Here is a 21404-nt window from a genome sequence, read left to right on the forward strand (position 1 = left end):
AATTAGGAGTCGCCGTTTCCACGACCAGGCGAACATGTTTGTCTGCCTCTTCTGCTGACATGGATGCCTGAGAGCCCCCTCTTGGATGTCTCGAGAGGTAGTCCGCAGCGTTGTTGGCCCCGGGACGATAGATCAACGATACACCATACTCGAGAAGTGCGAGCATCCAGCGCTCTATTCTCACTGGTGGTCTGGAGGAAGAGCCAGCCATGATTGGCAACAGAGGCTTGAGGTCCGTGACCACGGTTACAGGTGGCCCCAGGATGTAAAGGCGAAAGTGTCTACAGCCCCACAGAACCGCCAAAGCCTCCCTCTCAATTTGAGAATATCGTAGCTCGGTGGCGGAGAGTGCCTTGCTTGCGTAAGCTATGGGGCGGACCTCCTGGTCACTCCCCACCTGAGGGAGCACTGCCCCCAGGCCATAGGGGCTAGCGTCCACGACGATCTCCATCTGAAGGCTCGGATCGAAAAATGCCATGGTGTCCTCCGCCACCAAAGCACTATTAATATCATTGAACGCTGCTTGTTCAAGGAGCCCCTACTGCCACACAGTGTCCTTCTTTGTCAAGGTTCTCAACGGCTCTGAGCGGGATGCCAAATTCCGGATGAAGCGGCCATAATAAGTGACCATGCCCAAAAAACTTCTCACCTCCGCAACATTCTCCGGGGGTCGAGCCTCTTTTATGTCCCTCACCTTGAGGGGATCAGGCGACACCCCATCCGCCTTGAAAACAAATCCGAAAAACTCAATGGTGGTCGTGAGAAATTCGCACTTGTCCTTATGCAGGGTGAGCCCAAGCGAGCGAAGGCGCTCGAAGGTCTTTGCCAGGCGTGCCAGGTGTTCCGTTTCTGACTTGGCCTATACCAAAATGTCATTGCTGATGTTAAGGACTCCATCAAGATCTGCCAATGCCCCAATTATAATGTTCTGGAACACCTCTGCCGCAGAAGATACCCCAAAGCTCAGTCTCTTATATCTGTACTACCCCCGATGAGTGGTGAACATCGTTATGTAGCGGGACTCGGGGTGCAGGACCACCTGATGATACCCTGCTCTCAGGTCTAGCTTGGAGAAGAACTTCGCCCCCTGCAGTTCCGCTATAATGTCATCGATGGTGGGGGTTAGATGCCGCTCCCTCTTTATTGCCTTGTTGGGGAGTCGCATGTCCACGCAGATTCTCACTGCGTCAGGTTGTTTGGGCTTGCGTGCAATGACAATGGGCGAGACCCATGGAGTGGGGCCTTCAACCTTCTCAATGATGCCCAAACCTACAAGATTGTCCAGTTCTCGATCCACCAGATGAAAAGGTACTCGCCGATGTTTCAGCGCCACTGGTTGGATCGACTCATCAATGTGTAGCCGTACAGGCTCACCCACCATCTGTCCAATGCCTTCAAATAGGGAGATGTGTTTGTCCAAAAGCACCTGTATGTCATCCAGGTACACAGAATAAGCGAATGTCAGAATGCCAAGGGCCTCTGCAACCGCACAGCACAGCAGCGTGTTGTTGCTCACCGGTGTGACGTAAAATCTGGCACGGATGACCGACTCGCCATACTGAACTTCCGCCATGAACACACCATCCAGGGGAATGGGCTGGTCGCCTCCAAAGGTGAAGATATGTGCCCTCAGTGGAGCCAGCATTGGCGGGGCGTGCATAGCGTTGTAATGCTGTCTCGCCTTCACATTTACTGATGCCAATCTGCGCAGCCGCCCATGGAAAACATCAAGAGTCTCATCGTCCTTTTGTCGTGCAGCCCCCATAAGGAAACATTCATAATCTGCATTTGCCATCGTCAGAAAATGGTTTTGGAGCGCATCCTTCGCTGCCGCAAACGACCCATCCGCTGGTTGCAGGGACAGACATATATCATGTACCGCCGGGCCCGCAGAGTATAGGAGGATAGCTAGCTTGCTATCATCGCTAGTCTCCATCGTAGCCCTGAAGTACATCTCAAGTCTGTCCATCCACATCTTCCACCTCGGTCCCAGACTTGATGGTGTGCCCGAAATATCAAACTCAGGCATTGGTAGGAGCCAGGTGGCTTGAGCAGAGGTCTTGGCGGCAGGAGGGGCGGAGGCTGAGGTGCAGGAGCAGCCTGTTGTTGTGCAGCAGCCGCAGCCGCCGCAGCTTGGCTCATGGTGGCAAGCGCACAGGCACCCCAAAGATAGAGTGATAGGGCCGCAACTCACCACCAGGCCCAACTATCACCTTCTTCAGTAGATAGTCTCTTGATCCTGTCCACAGGCTGCCTACAGATGGCACTGCTCTTCTGACGTAGCCAGGCACATACAGATCCACAAATTGTAGACTGGGCAAACAGGCAGAAATGGAGGATCCAAAAATTGAGCAGGGTGATCCCCACAACTTGATCCAGCAGGCCTCCTTGGGGGTCTCACCCATAAACTCGGTGAAAAAACAGTGAAACTGTCAATAAGTCATTCTGAGATGACACGTGCTGCTTCTAGTGGCTATCCACCACTGGATCGTCCAAAAATTGGGCTTGGATGGCTTAGGATGCTTCGTTATGAAGCCGTGATCATCCGAGGCCTATTCAACAAAATGGCCACCGGCCGCGTGTGTGTCTCCCCTCTCCACGGTCAGATTTCGCCTGATGCGCTCACCTTCGATCATTTGCGCATCGAGCGAACTTCGCCGCCTGTCCCAGGGAGTGATCCCGGTCTTCGTCGCCACTGTTAGTGATTTTCCGCTACCGCCACCCGTGAGCCCCCCACCTCCGTTGCACAGAGACACAGAGACAGAGATGATACTCGTGTGGGCTCCACAGTGGCTCTGCTGCCGCCGGGAACGCCCTGTTTATTTATTGGAGGCACGCAACGGAGTGAACGTCACCCTGTCGCGTGCGTGCCCTTAAAGGGCCAACGCCACATGTACTACTCTCCTAAAATAAATGTTGTGGTGAAAAGGTATTACTTTTACTCTAGGAAGCAAGAAATAGATGAATCTGTGGATGATTATGTGAGTTTTGTCAAAAGGTTAGCCTTGATGTGCATCTTTAGTAGAGGGTTAACGCAAGATGATCTCATAAGGGAGCCAATTATAATACATGCAAACAGCAGCATTATACAAGAAAGCATATGGCTGTGCAGTGATCCTTCATTGAAGAATATTATAGTGATTGCCAAGAAGGTGGAGTATATGATAATTTGTGCCAAGGCAATAATGGAAAAGGATAAGGACTTGCAGAAACCAACAAGGGTTACAGTAGTCAAGCCTAAGAAGGGGAAAGACATATCCACTGGAAAATATAAGGAGAATAAATGCGAGTATAAGAGCAAGGTGGCTTGAAAGAGTACACAGTCGGAGGAAGCTGGAAGGCAGAAAACAACATTTTTAATGGGAAAATGCGATCGCTGTGGGGAAAAAAGGACATTATGCCAATTCAAAAAACTGTCTTGTTTTAAACCAATAATGTTCCACTTGTGGGATAATCGGTCATTTTGGAATAGTGTAGGAATACAAAACAGAGTAACAAAGTGAGATGGGTGCAGAAAGGTGAAGAAAAAGAAGAAGAGCAGGAGGTAGAAGTGGATACCAAAGTGCAGGGCAATAAAAAAAAGGCTCCGAAAAGTACACTTAAAATAGATGGAGTGAATAAAGGGCTAATGGTGGATTGAGGATTGCTGTACACCATTATTACGAAGGACAAATGGGAAGAGCTTTGTAGGAAGTCTTATAACCCAGAATTGAAGAAATTGGATATTCGAGATCTTGGAGCTTTTCAGGGTTCAGTAATTAAAATTATAGGATGTTATGTAATTAGTATGTTTTGTTATTAGTATTTGTAGCATGCTCATTCATCCGAGGACAACGTGGCGTGAGGATGTGCACTGCAACAGTAGAGGCAGCCCTCAAGACTGGACAAAGAGCTCTGTTTTTAGCAGGCAGCAAAAAAGTAACTGTTTCTCAGTCATTCTGAATTGAAGGGGAAGACTGTTCCATAATTTACTTGCAGCCACTGCAAAGGCCCGACCACCCCTTTGCTGAAGGCAAAATTTCGGGACTTGAACCAGGCGAGCATTGCCAGATCGCAGTGTTCGACCAGGAACACAAGGATGACATTTATCACAAAGAAAGTGCACCCCTACCTGGTGGTTGGCCTGATCAATGCGGCAAAGGGACTTAAAGGCTATTCTCTCTTTAACCGGGAGCCAATCCAGATGATTAAGTACAGGGCTGATGTGAGAGCCGTACGGAGTGTCTGGGGCTACCCGGGCAGGCAGATTTTGAAGCAGCTGAAGCCGATGGATAAGGACAGCTGGTTGGGCTAGATACAGAGCATTTACAATAATCTAGCCTACTGGAAACAAGAGAGGCAATGACCACAGGACGCAGAGGAGGGGGAAGAAAGGGCAGAAACCTCAATAGAAAGTGCCTGGTTTGACAGACAACACTAACTTGCGGGGCCATGGACAGAGATGCCAAGATAGACTCCAAGTTCTTAGTTCTTCACCACCGTCACTGGAACCGGAAACTCACCCAGTGAAGAAGGCCAGAAGTCAGAGGACCAGGGACATGATTTAGGAGAGGTACCAACCACAAGAATCTCTGTCTTGTGCCCATTCAGCTTAAGCCAATTGGCACTCATCCAATACCCACGGCCAGCAGGCAGTCCCTCAAACGAGAAGACACCCCACCTCGGTCAAGATCTAATCGGATCAGGATCTGGGTGTCCTTAGCATAGGAGTAGCACCTGAAGCCGAGGGAGCAGATGTGGCCAATCAGTGGCTGAATATAGATGTTAAATAACATAGGGGACAAGGCAGAGCCCTTGGGTACCCCACATGAAAGAGAATACTGAGAGGAAAGAAACGGGGAGAGAGAGACTAATTGGCCCCAGCCAGTCAAAAAAAAGAGGTAAACCAAGCCAGGACCAGACCCGAGAGCCTGATGGAGGCCAGGTGGGCAAGAAGCAGGGGATGGTCGATGGTGTCAAAGGACGCTGACAGATCGAGCAAAATCAGGGCCTCAACCCTCCCCCCCCGTGTCAACCAGCCTGGCCATACTAGCACACTCTCAGTGCCCTTGCGGGACGTAACCCAGGTCAAGTACAGAGGAATACTCAAGGAAAGCAGATACAAAAGGTGAAATAAGAGATTCCAGAAGTTTCATGAAAAAGGGAGCAATGAGATAGGGTGAAAGCTGGAAAGAACAGACATATCCAGTGACAGCTTCTTCAACAGCTTCTTCAAGAGAGGCCTGTCACAATGATCACAATGGCCTGTTTAAGTTCCTTTGAATAACTCCCGAGCCACAGGAGAAATTAATAGCCTGGGATATAGGACAGCCTTAACTGAATTCAAAGGGAGATTAGCTGAAGTGAAAGTGTATGTGTCTACGAAAGGAGTGAATGTTTTGGAGTAGGAAGATCAGGCCAAACTTAAAATTAAGTCTAATCCAGGAAGCAAGGAATTGTCAATTGTGTCAATTGTGATGGCAAGTGAAAAGAAACAGGTGATTACACTAAGGGGAGAGAAAGGGAATTATTTCCTGGAGTACTTAAAGATGGAATAGGTAAGCTTAAGGGATATTGCCGTAAAATTGAGCTTGAGGCAGGCGTTAAGCTGATGTTACATGCGGTGAGACACATACCTATAAGAGACGATGTTAAGGAAGAATTTAACAGAGTCAAACGAGAAGGGGTAATAGAAGAAGCAGAGGCATCGGAATGGGTTTTTCCAATTGTGGTAGCCAGAAAACCCAATAGTAAGGTGGGGATTTGTGTGGATTTGAGAGGATTGAACAAGCCAATTTTAATAGAGAAGTATCCTTTGCCACTGATATCCGAAATGTTGAAATGCTGATACATTTTCCACAATTGATTTGTCTGCAGCATGTCATCAAATCCAATTACATCAGGAAACTAGGTAATATACCACATTTATAACACCTTTTGGCATGTATCATTATGTGAGGATGCCCTTTGGAATGGCGTCAGCAGCTGTTGTGTTTCTAGGGGTAATGCCGCAGATGGTTGGAGAGATGACAGAAGTGCAAGTGCATGTGTTTCAGGATGACCTTTTAGTTTGTGGACAAGGTGAAACAGAACATAATGGAAGGCTGTACATGGTGTTGAATAGGTTGGAAGAGAAAGTAATTACAGTGGAGCATAGCAAATGCAAATTTGGCATGCCAGAGGAGGATTATTTGGGTCATACTTCATTCAAGGGTGGATATAAACCAAGATTGAAGGCCATGAAGGAGCTTGTTGTCCTGGTAATAAGGATTTGGTGGAGTATTACAATAATTTAATTGCAGGGTTTGCTGAAATTACTCAGTCATTAAGGGAATTTATGATGAATAAAGGAAAATTTGTGTGGACGGCAGGCCACGACCAAGTTGTAAGGAAGATATACAGAGGCATAGGTAGAGGCATAGTAGAAGCACTATTGTTAGATGGTTTTGTACTGGGAAGGAAAGTTGCAAAGATTTGGGTTCAGTGGTATCCCAGTAAGATGGGGATCGAGAGAGAATAATAATAGATTCATCTAGAGCAGTGACAGATACCGAAACACATTACGCAGTGATTGAAAGAGTTTGGGACGAGGAGTTTGTGATGAGGATGGATCATAAACCTTTAGTGGAGGTTTTAATGGTGAAGGGAATGTCTAAGTTGATGCCAAGATTAGAGCTGAGATCAATGGAATACAATTGTGAAGTGGAATATTTGCCTGGGAAAGATTGTGTATTGCAATTAAGCAGTATTAATGGTTCTGAAGAGGCTATAGAGGAACACGTATATGGAATTTTGGAGGCATTGGGAAGAGATGAGTGGGAAGAATGTAATATGGAAGATACATTGCTTAATAAGGTGAGAGAATGGATTGTTGAAGAATGGCCAGAAAACGACATATTGCAGGAAAAGTATAAAGGGTACGTTATGGTTCAAGAGGAGTTGTCCATTGAAAGGGATTGGACTATGAGGAGGTCTAAAGTGATAACGCCTGAAAAATTGAGATGACAGATAACCCAATTAGCCCATGAGGGTCACCCTGGAATTATGATAACAAAAAGAAAGGTAAGGTAGTAATACAGGTGGCCGGTCAGAGATGTACCAGAAGAGAGGGTACTTCATATGTGTGCACCTTGTGCAAATTGTGACAAACATTTGGTAACTAATACCCTACCGTTGACTCCCATTCTTGTGCCAAAGGGAGCATAAATGGAGTTAGGAATTGATGTTCTCGGTCCTTATGAAGGATTAGGATGAGGAAATAGGTTCCTGTTACTATTGGTGGACAGGTCTTCATGTCGGCAAGAAGTGGGAGTGATGGGTGAGGTCACATCAAGGAAAGTCATTGCGTTTTCTGAAAATATCTTTACGAGAGAGAGGGGGCGTGGCTAGGCAGCCATGGAGTAGGCTGCAATCCTCGAGAGCTCTGTGATCCGTTTCATAGATCCGTACAAATGAGTGCAGCAGGACATTGATTTGCAGCCCAAAAAGTACACTATGGGTGTATGAACACACCGGGAGAAGACTGATCGTACCGGCGGGATGTTTGATACAAAGTAAGAACAGTTAGGCAGCTTTGTCTCCCGGACGAAATGGACATAAAAATGGCAGCGGCACACAAAGAACATCTGTGGGAAGCGCCCCAAGAACAAAGAGGCTGGCGACTGTGACACTTTGTAGCCGTCAGCCCCAGGAGCGGATAGACAAGTCAGCTTTAATTAGTAATGCAACGTGTGGCTTGCACTGTGTAGCTTTGGCGATTCGGGAGGGCTGGGAGCCTCCGGGGAGTAAAATAAAGACTGCTGCTGCCTCAATGGTGAAATGCAGCACGGGCGGGAGCAGCGCTGAAATCATGGCATGACGACACCCTCTGGCCAACGCAAGACGCAGGAAGCAGGGGGGGTGAGACACACCCAGCGGATATCGCTGCAGGGCCCTGCACGGGTGGGCAGGCAGCACCCACGATCAGGAGGGGTTGAGGCGGGAGAACCCCGATCCCATCACAACACCTGGCGAGGCCCACAAGCATTTGCGGGCATGGCCACTGACCTAGGCCAGCAGGAGCTGGGGTACACAGTAGAAACAGAACTGTCGGAGCATAACCACGTGGGAGAGCACAACCCACCCCAGGCACAGATCAAGCAACATCGGGAACCCTCCAAGTTGGCCTGCAGGGTCCCTTCGCCGGCCGGGGTCTGATCCACCGGAGGCTCACACGCGCAAGCCCCACAACATTAAGATGGCTAACAAACTGGCCAAAAAAAAGGGCAAACAGCCCACGCTGGATGAATACACTAGAACATCGCCAGTGGCAGAGGGGGCCAGGAGCAAGGACAGAACCCCTACAGTGGGCATGGAAGTTGCGGGCAGGGACCAGCACATCCTAGCAGCAATCGCAGACCTGAAGGTGGCATGGGAGACCAAACTGGAGTCAGGCGTGGCCGAGCTGAAGGTGGCTCTGGATCTTAAAGTTGGGCAGTACAGGAGGAGGTGAACCTCCTCCGACAAGACGTTAGAGCACTGGCAGAACGAACAGGCAACCTAGAGAAGGAGGTGGCCCCGAATACAGCTGCATGCGCTTTTATAAATCCCTGCTCCACGTCCTGGAAAAATGCGTGGGCAACCTGGAAAACAGGGCAGAGGAGGCAGAGGGACGCGCCCGGAGGAACAACATCTGCATCGTGGGATTGCGGAGGGCGCCAGGGGATCCAACCCCATGGAGTATATTGAAACAATGCTGCTGCAAGATATAACTGGAGGAGCGTTGACTCAGGGGTTTGCGGTGGAGCGGGCGCATAGGGCCCTGATGAGAAAGCCACTACCGGGGCCCCCCCCAGGCCGGTAATCGACAAGATCCTGAATTAACGATACTGAGAGAAAATCCTTGAGCATTTCCGGAAGGTAGGTACGATACAAAGGGCATCGGCAAATATAACAGCATACCCAGATTACACCCTGCAGGTGCAACGCCGACGCATGAACTTTGGTGCAATGAAGGTTGCGAGAAGCAGGCTATAAGTACATGCTGATCTACCGTGCTAAGCTGAAAGTGTTCCACAAGAGTAGAGCACTGTTTTTTGATACACCGGAGGATGCGACAGACTGGCTGGACGCACAAAGTTGCCCCTCGGAATCTGGTATCCGGGATGGAGGAGACGCAGATAAGTGACACGGAGACTGCGGTACCCAGGGAGCTGCAGGCTCAAACTTTGGGACTAGAATATTGGTCAGGATATAGTCTTCTGATGCAGGGCGATCAGGGATGCGCGCATATGATACATTGTGTACGGGTACTCAGAATAACAGACAGGAACCTAACGGGACCACCCCTCACACCCCCAAAAACAGACCAGTTAGGTTACCGGTAGGACGGTGACGCCCTGCTGGGTTCCTGACCTCAGCATTCCGAGGCAGGACCTAATGCGGGGGAGCCTGAGATCCAGGGATGGAGCTGGGCACCAGTTGGGGTTGGGGTTGGGAAGGGTGTGGGGAGGGAAGGGGGGGTGTGCAGTGTTTTTTGTCGGGAGGGGAGGGGGGGTTAGCCGGGGAGTTCATGATGGGGAAGGGAGGGAATCGAGCCCAAGTTCATGTCAAATTAGACGAGAGTGGGAAACCGGGAGGGGAAGATGGGGGACAAACTATGCATGGCAATGGGTAGCCTAAAAATTGTAACCTGGAATATGAGTGGCCTCAATAGTTATCTGAAAAGGAATAAAGTGATGATGTACCTGAGAAGGCTGAAAGTGGATATTGCACTGATACAGGAGACCCACCTTACTAAAGAGAAATTGAAAGTGGTCAAGAGAAAGTGGAGAGGGACTACCACAGTAGCAACATATTCAGCTTACGCGAGGAGGGTGGTCACGTGGTTGGCACCTCATGTACCGTTCCAGTTGCTTCAGTACACGGGACCCAGATGGTAGAATGACAGTGATCGGATGCTGGAAAATAGAGAAGTGTGCATTATAAACTCGTATGCCCCTAACCAAGACACAGCGGCCTACTTTAGGGCCCTATATGGCAAAATCAGCCCCTCATTGGGCGGAGCGATTATTTGGGGTGGGGACTTCAATTGCACGTTACACCCCAAAATGGATAGGTCGGTTAGCAAACTAAGCAGCCCCACCCCCGCAGCAAGAGCATTACAGGCCCTGCTGGGAGACTTCAGGCTGAAGGATGCCTGGAGACAGCTACACCCAGCAGATAGACAGTACTCACATTACGCGGCCCACACAACCTGCATACAAGATTGGACTACATGTTTGTTGCCTCAGAGCTGGTAGGAGAAATGATAGGCTCGGAATACAAGGCCAGGGTGCTTTCGGACCATTCTCCCCTGGTCCTGGAATGGAGGCACCAGCCACGTAGAGCAAGAATCCCGACTTGGAAGCTCAGAGCCGAGGCCCTGCAAGACTCGGGATTTCGTGAGGGGCTGAGGAAGGCAATTGTCGAGTATTTCGACCTTAACACAGGGAGCGTGCCGCCAGAGGGAACCTTATGGGAAGCGTTGAAAGTGGTAGTACGGGATGCAACCATATCCAAATTCAAAGGGCTCCAAGGGGGCATAGAATGCGAGCTGCAGGAGACAGAGAAGGAGTTGGAAGGAATAATGCATAAGGGGAGTGTCTCACAGGAGGATGCCGAACGGGTGAACTTGTTACAACAAACTAGCAGGGAGCACTGGGACAGACTATGTAACCTGAACTATAAAAGATATATCGAAAGGCAACACGCGGGGGGTGATAAACCGGGAAGACTGCTAGCATGGCTATACAAAAATGAGATGCCGAGACCAGTGGTCAGGGAGATAAAAGGGGAAGACGGCCAGACTTGGGATAACCAGGAGGGAGTTAACGAGGGGTTCCTTAGATTCTATAAACGCCTCTATGAGGACACAGGGGAGGAGATGGTCCGGGAGATTCAGGAAACACTGGAAGATATTGGCTTGCCTAAATTAAATGATGAGGAACGGGAAGACCTTAACGCCCCAATCACATGAGAAGAATAAGAGACAGTTGTAGAGCACCTACCTACATGTAACGCTCCGGGGTCGGACGGGCTCCCAAGCAAATTCTACAAGACATACAAGCAGGAGGGGCTCCCCCCGCTGCTCGCCATGTTAAATGAGGTGCTCGAGAGAGGGAGGCTGCCCTATCGATGCTTAACCAAAATAGCAAAATCCTGAGAGCTACACTGGCAAACAGACTCAAACAAGTCATAGGCAAATTGATACACCCTGATCAAACAGGCTACGTCCTGGGTAGGAATATAACCGATAATTATCGGAGACTCCACCACATTATCGAACAGACAGAGAAGAACCCCGGCGAGATGGCAATAGTCTCGCTGGACGCCATCAAAGCCTTTGACTCTGTGAGATGGCCATGGCTATTAGCGGCTGTGAAAGAATACGGGATGGGGCTGGGGTATCTGAGGTGGGTCAAAATGGTATATAGCTCCCCGATCACTAGGGTTAAAACTGGCACAATAATTCATACCTAATGGCAACTTAGTAGGGGCACTAGACAGGGATGCCCCTGGTCACCCATGCTTTACATCCTCGCTTTGCAACCTCTGGCAATCTGCCTCAGACAACAGTACAGGGAGATAGGGATACCAACGAAGGGAGGATCGCACCTCATATCATTGTACGCTGATGACATACTGCTGTACTTGCGCTTCCCAGAGGAGAACCTACAATATGTCCTGGAGGTGATGGAATGTTACGCCACCCTTTCGGGCATAGCTGTAAACCCAAAGAAATCAAGCATGTTCCCCCTGGGCAGATAGAGGGGGGTTTCGCAAAGGAACCTACCGGTCTTGCAGATACCATGGCAGATCAGGACATTCCTGGGAATCGATATATATCACACGGCTGAGGAGGAGCATAAACACAACACGGAGAGGGCAATGGAGAGCATCAAAAACAGCATTTGGTTCTGGTCCAAGCTACCTCTGGCTATGGTGGGTAGGGCGGCCCTGATCAAGATGGTGGTACTGCCGAGATTGTTACACTATTTTACGAACATCCCGTACATGCCCCCCAAACGCTTTTTTGCGAAACTCCATAGCCTATGTAGGGGCTTTATATGGCATAACTCCAGGAATAGGGTGGCCCTTTGGAAGCTGCAAAACTCATGTGAAAAGGGGCGTATTAACTTGCCTAACTTCGAGATATACCACCTAGCGGGACAGCTCCAGTATGTGGCCATGTGGCTGTCCGAAGATGAGACGGCCGAATCCAGGCTTCTGTGCGGGGATACAGCCCCCTTCTTCCTAAGGAAGGTAGTGTGGCTGCCCAAACCAATGGTTAGGAACGGGGGAGACTGCTGACACTGGGCTGGGAAATATGGAGCAAAACATGGCTAAGAGTGGGGAACCTGTCCCTATGCTCCCGCTAGTGGCGCTATGTGGGGAGGACCCGCGAATGATAAAAAGGATCCGTAGATATTGAGAGCCGATGGGCCTCGTGACCCTCGGAGATGTATGGCAAGAGGGGGAGGCACTGAACTTCTAGAGACTAATGGAGGAGACCGAGGTGCACACAGGCCAACAATCACCCACATAAGAATTGTCAAAAGGGTGAGAGAGAGGTGGCCTGAGGCAGTGCTGGCGGAGCAGCCTGACATGGCCATCGAGACGATGTATGATGTATCGGAGGGTGGGCATGAAATTTCCCGCATACATGAGCTACTGATGACTAGGGTGGGAAATGAGCCACTCCAACTGAGGCGGGAATGGGAGAGGGAGGTGGGAGAACCTATGCTGGATGGCCAATGGGCTAGGGCACAAAGGTACCACAAGATGGTGTCCCCAAATGCGAGGTTGCAGCAGATCCAGTTATACGTCACCCACAGGGCATATATGACCCCTACCAAAATTGCCAGATTTGGAAGTTCAGTTGCACAGAAATGCCCAAGGTGCGTTAAGGAGGAAGCTGTGATATTACACATGTTTTGGGCTTGCCCAGAGGTGGGGAGATTCTGGATAGAGGTCAAGCTACGCTTATCTGAAAAAGGGATCATACTGGAGGTGGGGTCAGCGTGGGCATGCATGCTGGGGGGTTTTGCAAGACCACGTAACCTTAAGCACATTAGTAAGATGAAGGACCTGGCCTACATCCTGGCCAAACGAAGAATTGCAATGGGCTGGAAGGCAGCCCAACGACCTAGAATAGAAATGTGGTGGGCGGACCTCCTAAAGTGGGCAGATGCAGAAACGGTGGTCTGGTATGAAGCAATCAGTAGGGGAGGGGAGGAGGAGGTGGGGCCCCTGATGGCTTGGAGACAACTGGTAGCCACAATGGTGGGAGCCTCCCGGAACTTAGTGAGGTCGACATACGAGAGAGTGATGAGGAAGATAAACCCGGAGACGCGCAAGTAGCTGGCATTGAATTAGGGGCTCAAGTTAAAGGGGGCGGGAGGGGGGTGGACTGTGATGCACCATCTGTGAATTTAACGATGTGATACGAAGGTCCTCATTGGTTGAAATGTTTGGCGTGTTGTTTATAAAATAATTTAAAGAAAATAATAATAAATAAAAAAAAAATCTTTACAAGAGAAGGCAATACAGAGGTTGGGCTTGGTGATAATGGTCCTCAATTTAAGGCAAAGGAGATTAAGGAATTTTGTGACAAATTGGGTTTTGGTTGAAAGTCTAAATCTGTTTATCACCCAGAAATGAATGACATGGTAGAGAGATTGAATAAGGTTTTTGAGGAATGTGTGCAACTAGCTTTGGCTAATGCTATGAACTGGAAAGAAGCTTTATGTGATTTGTTATGGAGCATTAGAATAATACCACATAGTGCTACAAGGGTTTCACGTTTCCGTTTGATGAGAGGCAGAGAGCCTAACAGTAAGTTTTCCCCAGCATGGATGAATGAGAATTTAGCAATAAAGAATGTAAATGAAGGTTTTGTAGCCAACTGGATGTTGGAAACCCTGAAACCCAGAAGAAGACTTAGGAATACCATGACAAAAAATTAATGGGCAGCCTAATATGGTAATTAACATGATTGGAGTAGGAGAAATGTTGAAATGAAGGTGAAATGGGGAAGAAGAGGTAAAAAGGGAATGTCAAAATTCTCTCACCCAATGAAGGTACTATTATGTGGTTAGAGTGGAAGTTTAAATAGAACTGTGAAGTGTGTTTCTGAAAGTATGGGAAGGATTGAAAGGAGACTTTGGGATCATTGGGATTATCCTATGTTAGAGAGCATGGCGAATGGCAATGCCAGAGTTGGAAGAGATGCCAATGGTACTGCAGAGAGCTCGGGGAGAGAAAGAGAGAACCAGCGGCGGTTAATGAAGGTGTGAGAAGTGTGAACATTCGGAAAAGTCTGAACAAGTTACCGGAATCAGCTGTTTACACAATTTAAGGATTGTTTAGATATTATAGGAATTGTTACAATTTTGTTTGGTGAGTGTAGGTTACAATTGTTATCACTTGAACCTGTTGTCTTTATTTAAAAAGATATTTCAGCAGTGTGTAGTGTGTAGTAATAACAGAACTCGAATCTTGAAATATAGAATATTAGGGGGCTCAGAGCTCTCACGTGAATGGTTGGAGAGAGAGAGAAGCAGTTGCACTGCTGATGGGAGAAGGCAGAGTGGTGTCTTTGGGGTTATTAAGAGATTTACATCTTAAATAAAGAAGGTGAACTTACCTTGCTGTGTGGGCCATTTCACTTCACATACGTCACTGGAGAAGGAGATGAAGATCCCTATGCTACAGTCCTGGTTAATGGACCTTCAGAGGCACACCGCTGGCTTGCTGTCAACACAGGCTATGCATGGAACAATAATATGTTGATTTATTGTATGTGTTTGTATAGCACCATGTACCCACAGGCATCTGGGCGCACATAAACAGGCAGGACGAACATAAAAGACAGGAGTCAGACTGAAATCATGTGTAGGTGATCGAGATTACTGTAACCTGTGCTGAGACTGATCATCTGAACAGGGTGGTCTTCAGAGAAGTTCGGAATGATTTCTCCTTTATGTCCAAGTGTAGTGCCAACGGCGGCAGGGAATTCCATGTCTGTGCTGCCAATGTGCAGAAGGCTCTTCCTAGGCACTTGTCTCTTTTGAATCTATGAGCGTTGATTCCGAAACAAAGTCTCTGGTGTACCCCATGATCTTTTCCCAAAGAAATTAATGCTTCATAAGCATTCCAACAAAACACTATCATCTTTCCATGTTAGTGGCTAAAGTATGAACAGGATAGAGTTTATCAGGTGCACGTGTCATGCTTTTCAATATAGCAGATATTGGCAACAACCCCCAAGTACGTTTGGTGTGCTTCATGATGGGTCCCTCATCCTTTCCATGGCTGACATTTTATTTATCTTTGTGGATGAAAACTTGCCACCAAGGCTTTCTTTCTCATTTGTGATCTTCTCTTTCAGCACGAGGCAGGATGACTTCTTCATTCTGCATGAGGCAGAGTCCGACAACCTGCTGGAATCCATCTTTAAGACAGAGCTGCTCAGCCTTATATGCAAACGCTATGAGGAGGCCTGCAAGACCAAGCTTCACCTCACCTTTGCTGACACGTAAGAGCACATGAAGCAAGCAGCACCAGTGGTTGGTGCATCCCAGCAAGCTTCCCAGTGGGATCCATGATGGATGTCTCTTTGATATCATGTAGGGACAGAAATACACATACGCATCATGGAAGGTGAAGTGAAGTGGTGCAGTTCTGCTTTGGTCGCATTATTCCAATGTCATGCTTATGAAGGCTTGCATGAAGGAGGCAAAATATTCCACACACAATCCCAAAGGGTGTGTCCATAGTGATGTGTCTCGTTTAATGTCTATATTTACCTCTGTTAAACCCTATGACATAAACATTTTGCCAAAGATCTCATCCAAATTTGAGAGAGGAAGGCAACGGCTCAAGGGTTGAACTGAAAGGGCAATCCTTATTAATATAGACACTGAATGAATATTGTGTTGTGCCACATCTGTCCTCTGCATGCAGCGGACTGTGTCATTGGCTGGCATAAGGTTTATGGCCTACATAGTGCCTGAAACTGTCCTTACATTGTGTGTTGGCATTTTATACTGGATAGTAGTTGGAAACCTCTGCCAGTCTGCATATGTTTAATCATGGGGAGGCAGTTAGTTTGTTTGTTGAACTGTGGTGTGTAGCTGAATGATAGGGTGAAGTTGTTGGGTGTGGTTGGGAGATTGCTCAGTGGGTAGAATAGTGAGACGGGTGGGCTCTCTGTAGAATGCTAGTGTAAAGGAATGTGGATATTAGGATAGGAGGATGAAAGTTAGTTATTAGTGTTGGATCAATAATTTAGGCATAGCAAGGACATGTCAGATGCCCTTAATTCCATCAATGAATCAGCATGTGGATGAGCAACCTAAAACTAATCCTTCCACTGATGTCCCAGATACTGAGTAGCGTTTTTTGTGTGTGGGTGTATTAGCCTGTTATGTACCCCTGGCATCTGGATTTTGCTTCCTTTGGTCTGATAGTTGGTGCTCTAGGTAGGTTAGTGTTGGCTGGTAGGTTTGGTGGTGTCATCAATCAATGGCATGTTTTCTGGGGACAGCTGTGTGATATGGTTTAGTGCCAGGTTGGCTGAGTAGCAAGGGATTTTCAGAATAGGATGCTGAATCCATGTGCACGGGCTGAGAGCCGCGTTGGGTTTAGCTATGCAATCGGGTCCTCAGGAAAGCACATTGCTCATATGCCTTGGCGGAAGCATCCCAGTTTTCCTCATTCCCTGTAGCCTCCACTCAAGTTATTCTTAAAGGCTGATGCAGATCTGTTGCCCAGACTCAACAGAACCAGGGATTTTACATGAAGAGCATGAAGAAACGAATTATGGATCGCATGAATCTCAAGTGGAAGAGGCATTTCCAAGGCATTGATTTCATTTGTGACTGCAGCGTTAGGGGGCTGTTCATAAAGATTGAGAATCTTTTCCACTTTGGCTGTCTATCGGTGAGTCATCATCTTTTCCCCCCAGGGGATTGTGTGCCTTTTGCTTTGTAAGGGCAGATCAGGACTTCTGTTTTGCTTCGGTTGAGTTTCTTTCTGTTCTTGGTCATCCAAGATTCTTTCTTGGGTAAGACACCCGGTGAGGTCTGTCTAAGCGTATTTAGTCTTATTTAGTCTTATGTGTACATTTTGAAGACAATGAGTGTTGTTGGTGACCTTGTAGCATGCAAGGCCATGTTTTCCAGGTACATGTTGAAGAGTGGGGCCATGAGACTGGATCCTTGTGGGACTTTACCAGTGATACTGCACGTATTTGATTGGAATGGTTGTGGAAAGATGGTCTCTGTTCTGTCATTGAGGAAGGACATCACCCATTGTAGTGCTGTTTGAGCCAAGCCCCCTTTTGATGTGGATGGTGTGGATGATCGTGTTGAACACAATATTTAGCTCAGGGTGATGGTGCATGGATTGTTTGCATCAGGACTGGTCTTTAGGTCATTCGGGGAGCTCTGTGGGCTGAATCCTTCTGGGGCTTGGTGGAGAATATGGTTTGTTTTGATGTGATCGCAAGGTTAGTGGTAGACAATATTCTACAGGGGTTAGCCCAGTATGCCATGTTGGGTAAAGGACAGTAGATTTCAGGTGCTTCCGTCCGGGTTTGTCTTTGCACTTGGTAGGAGAGGTTTGATAAAAGCTGTTTTGAAGTCTGAAGGCATCACTCTGTGTTCTATGGAAAACCTGAACAGTGCTTGGAGAAAGCTTGCAGTTGCCTTTAGAGAGAGGATTATCTTGAAGAGGCGCAGTGAGCATGGGTATACTGAGAACCAACTTGGTTGCTTGAACTCACAAGTTTTACAAATGTTGGTCCGGTGATGGGACAGAAAGATTGAGCAGATGCGTCATGCAGATGTTGTTAACGACCAGCGTGAGGTTCAGCTTTGCTTCCTATTTATCTAAGGGTTGGGGAATCAGTTCAACATTTGTTTGTGAAATGAGTAGCAAATGTGTCAAAAGCAACGTGTGAGGGTGAGGGGCTGTGGCAGCAGGTATTTGGGTTTCTGAGTTCCTGCATGAGTATGAACATCGACTTTTTTGGGCAGGATGTACTTCGATTCGTGGGCTTTATTTGCTCATATTACCTCTGCCCTGTGCTGTCAGTTGTTTGCTATGTTGTAGTAGTTTGTCCTCTAAGGTAGCTCCAACTTCAATGTTTTTTCTGATAGTTTCCTAAGGATGTCCATTGCAGGGGTATACCATCTGGTAGTGTGCTTCTTGTCGAAGGACTTAAAGGGCCAGTACTTTATAACCCTATGTCCGTCTCTGGGCTCATCGGGTACTATAGAGCTGAGGCAGATTTTAAGTTTTCAATTGTCGCATTTCGCTCATATAGATTTGCATGGCTTTTCTTGTAGTCAAGTAAGGTGTATGAGAGGATGAAGATGGAAATGGCAAGGTGTTCATCTCAGAGACAAGTGATCTCATTGTCATCATTTTGTGATCAGCATTGCAGGACTACAAGGTTTGAAGACCGGGATCCAGCTGCAGGGTTGGTGATCTGTTTGTAGTTTCCCAGTCCTCAATCCACTTGCAGGATTACCATTTTACCAGTCAATTGGTCCATGAATGTTCGATTTAAAGGCAATTAAATAAAGGTATGACCAATTGAGTCCCATAAGAAAGGGCCAGTTTAAAGACGGCGAAATGGTGCAATGAACCAGGCGACATTCACAATCCAGAATTATAGTTGCTAAAGGTATTTTCGTGAAAATGTCTACCTTGTGGATGATGGCACACCTCATTTCTTCCCTTAACACTTGGCCAGGGTAATTTCGTGTACTACAACTGCACAGTCACCTAAGTCTTGGTTATGAAGTATAAATCTTTGCCGCCTTCAAGACACAAATCACAGTTGCCTGCTTTGTGTTACGAGAGGAAGCCTGCACCGATAAGGAGGCAGCAAGTCACTTGCTCTGTTCTTTTTCCAAAGTAGTGCCTTGCGGTAGCAGTTTAAGGGTTATGCCATTTTAGTTGGTCGTCGAGTCTGCACTGCCGCATCAGTAATTTGTGCATACAGACTGTTCCATTCATTGTCTTGGTACTGATGTGTTGGGTTTTAGGTTTGTTTTGTGGCCGGGCTTTAGCAGGGGCCGTGGATTAGAAAATAACTGGATGATAACGTTTGTAGAACCAAACCTCCCTCTCAGTGTGACCCTGTGGTTGCTTTACAAATCTGGGGGAGCCTGTTCCACAGAATGATACCCTTTGAGTAGAAGCCTTTTCCATCCCATTGAGTGGCCTCTTTTGCTGGCCTGCAATGGCAGCGCATGGATGCTAAAATGTATTGGTTGGTGGATTCATTCGCTCATTTGTAGGTTACTAGCCGGAAAGATTGTAGAACTGTGAATATGAATAGCCATTCATAATTCCATCAGTATATAATCAGTGCATCGTGGTTGCACTTGACAGCTTAAGATCTCATTTTGTTTCTCAGTGAATCATTTGAAAAGGCAAACACTTAGACAAATTATATTTCTTCATATCATACAACAGGAACTGAATATTTTCTCAAGAAAAGGCGGCACTGTTGTCCAACTCAATCCTACTCCTTTTATTTACCTTCCAGAGGATGAAAGGCTGAACCACCTCTGCTGACATTCTTACCCCAGGTCTGTGATTCACACAAAGACATATGCAGTGGCCTTTCAAACTGCGGATCCAAAATGGTGCTCTCCATGCAACCCTCAACAGGCAGGTGTGTAGCATATGGCCAGGAGAGAAGCAATTTTTTAGGACACTGGATGCAACTTTGGAATCCTAAGAGCCAACCAGGATGAATGCGTTCTGGGCAATATTTGCCAGGGTGCCTATGGATCCTATTGCCTTAAGGATTCGATGTGCCAGACGAGTGCTGCCTGTGCCTCCTTCCCCCAGCACATGCCCCTCTTCTTACCAGTGGCCACCTTTCTCACCATCTGCTGGAACTGCATGGCTGCTCAGACTCTCCGCACCAATCTTTTACCGCTGGTTCCATGGCATCAAGATCGAAAAGGAAATTAGTACCTCAGGCCACCGAGCATCCATTGATCAGTGCCTGCTACTAAATAGCTTTCATTGCTTTTATTTCCTGAGAAAACCATGCCTTAGCATAGCAGGCAGCCCTGTGACCAGGTGCAGGTAGCCTTATTACCCAAAGCCCCGGGCAGTACTGCTCATTAAGAGCCCTCAACCCTCCTTATGCATTCTTCCTTCACCTGGGTGCATAGGCCGGTCTTTCTGGGTCTTAACAGGAAGTGTTCCCGGGCCTTAGGCAATAATGCTTTATTAATACCTCGTATCTTTATGAATTGCTTCATATGGGGATTTAATACTGCGATATCCTATTCACAAACGTTACATTAGCCATTGTAAGTCTCTTGAAAGGAGCCAAGTAGGAATACGCTTGCTGCGATTCTAACCTGTAAATCAGGTTTAATTCTGTACTACCTAATTGGGTTGAGCTGGCTTCTTGCTCTCTAGGCCACTTGGTAATGTTACATTAAGCGCTGTACTGACTGTTGCCCATGACGGCGAAGCCTTATTTGTATTTGTATGTATTTTATTTGTATTGCGCAATCGCTTTAAACATTATCATGCCTAGAAAGCGAGTCTGCTTCACCCACATTACAAAGCAGCTTCAAGTTTGGAGACACTGGTCACCGGCCTCTGCTTAGAATAGACCCAGAATAGAAGTAGGCCAGTCCCGATTGCCGTTGACTATAATACCAGCCAGATTTGACGTGCACTGGATAGAATGAGGTGTCTATGATAAGCGGAAGGAGAAATTATGGAACTATCAACTCATTACGAGTTTGGCCGTAAACCGTCAGCAACTCTGCCTATTTATCGCAAACATCGTTTACCGTTTTCACCACTCAGTCCCATGGCATTAGCACAGGTTACAAGTGGCGGCACTGCAGGCAGTGTAAATCAACATATTTTTAGTCCATAGGGCTCCATAGAGCGTGTTGGCAGCTGAGCGTTAATTCCGCACAGTAAATTCACTGATTTACCGCCAGCATTTTTAAGCAGTGAATCCCCGACTTGACCTCCATTCTGGAATTGGCAGAGCAGAAAAGTGGCGGTAAGAAATTGCTGCCACTTTACCACCATTTTTACTGCACCGCCGAAGTCGTAATTAGGTCTTAGTGGTGCATAGCATGGGTGGGCTTGTTGACACACTGAATGCCATCAAGTTTTCAGAATATGCACAATAAATACGCATGAGAACAATTAGGGCACAAGGAATTTCAGTAGTTATCACTTGCACAATCTTTTGGTCAATCTGGAAGCCAAATGCCAAGCTTAATGTACAAGGAGGGTAGTGTTGTGAAGTAATGTAGGTTAATGGCAGAAATGCAAGGGGAATGCAGGCAGAACTAGAGCACTAATCTAGTTTTGGTTTGATGGCACCAGGTAGGACACAGAGT

General features: G+C 47.4%; 1 protein-coding gene across 1 annotated transcript in view; it reads left to right on the forward strand.

Annotated features, from left to right (window-relative positions):
- The window catches only part of MYO1F (myosin IF), an 860973-nt gene that overhangs the window by 743455 nt on the left and 96114 nt on the right, over positions 1–21404 (forward strand). The window contains exon 23 of the mRNA XM_069649543.1: positions 15389–15535. Within this exon, the coding sequence (XP_069505644.1) occupies positions 15389–15535 (147 nt within the window). The remainder of the gene's footprint in view (positions 1–15388; positions 15536–21404) is intronic.

Source organism: Ambystoma mexicanum, chromosome 1p (genome assembly GCF_040938575.1).
Source record: "Ambystoma mexicanum isolate Mex_15411 chromosome 1p, UKY_AmexF1_1, whole genome shotgun sequence".
NCBI lineage: Eukaryota > Metazoa > Chordata > Amphibia > Caudata > Ambystomatidae > Ambystoma > Ambystoma mexicanum.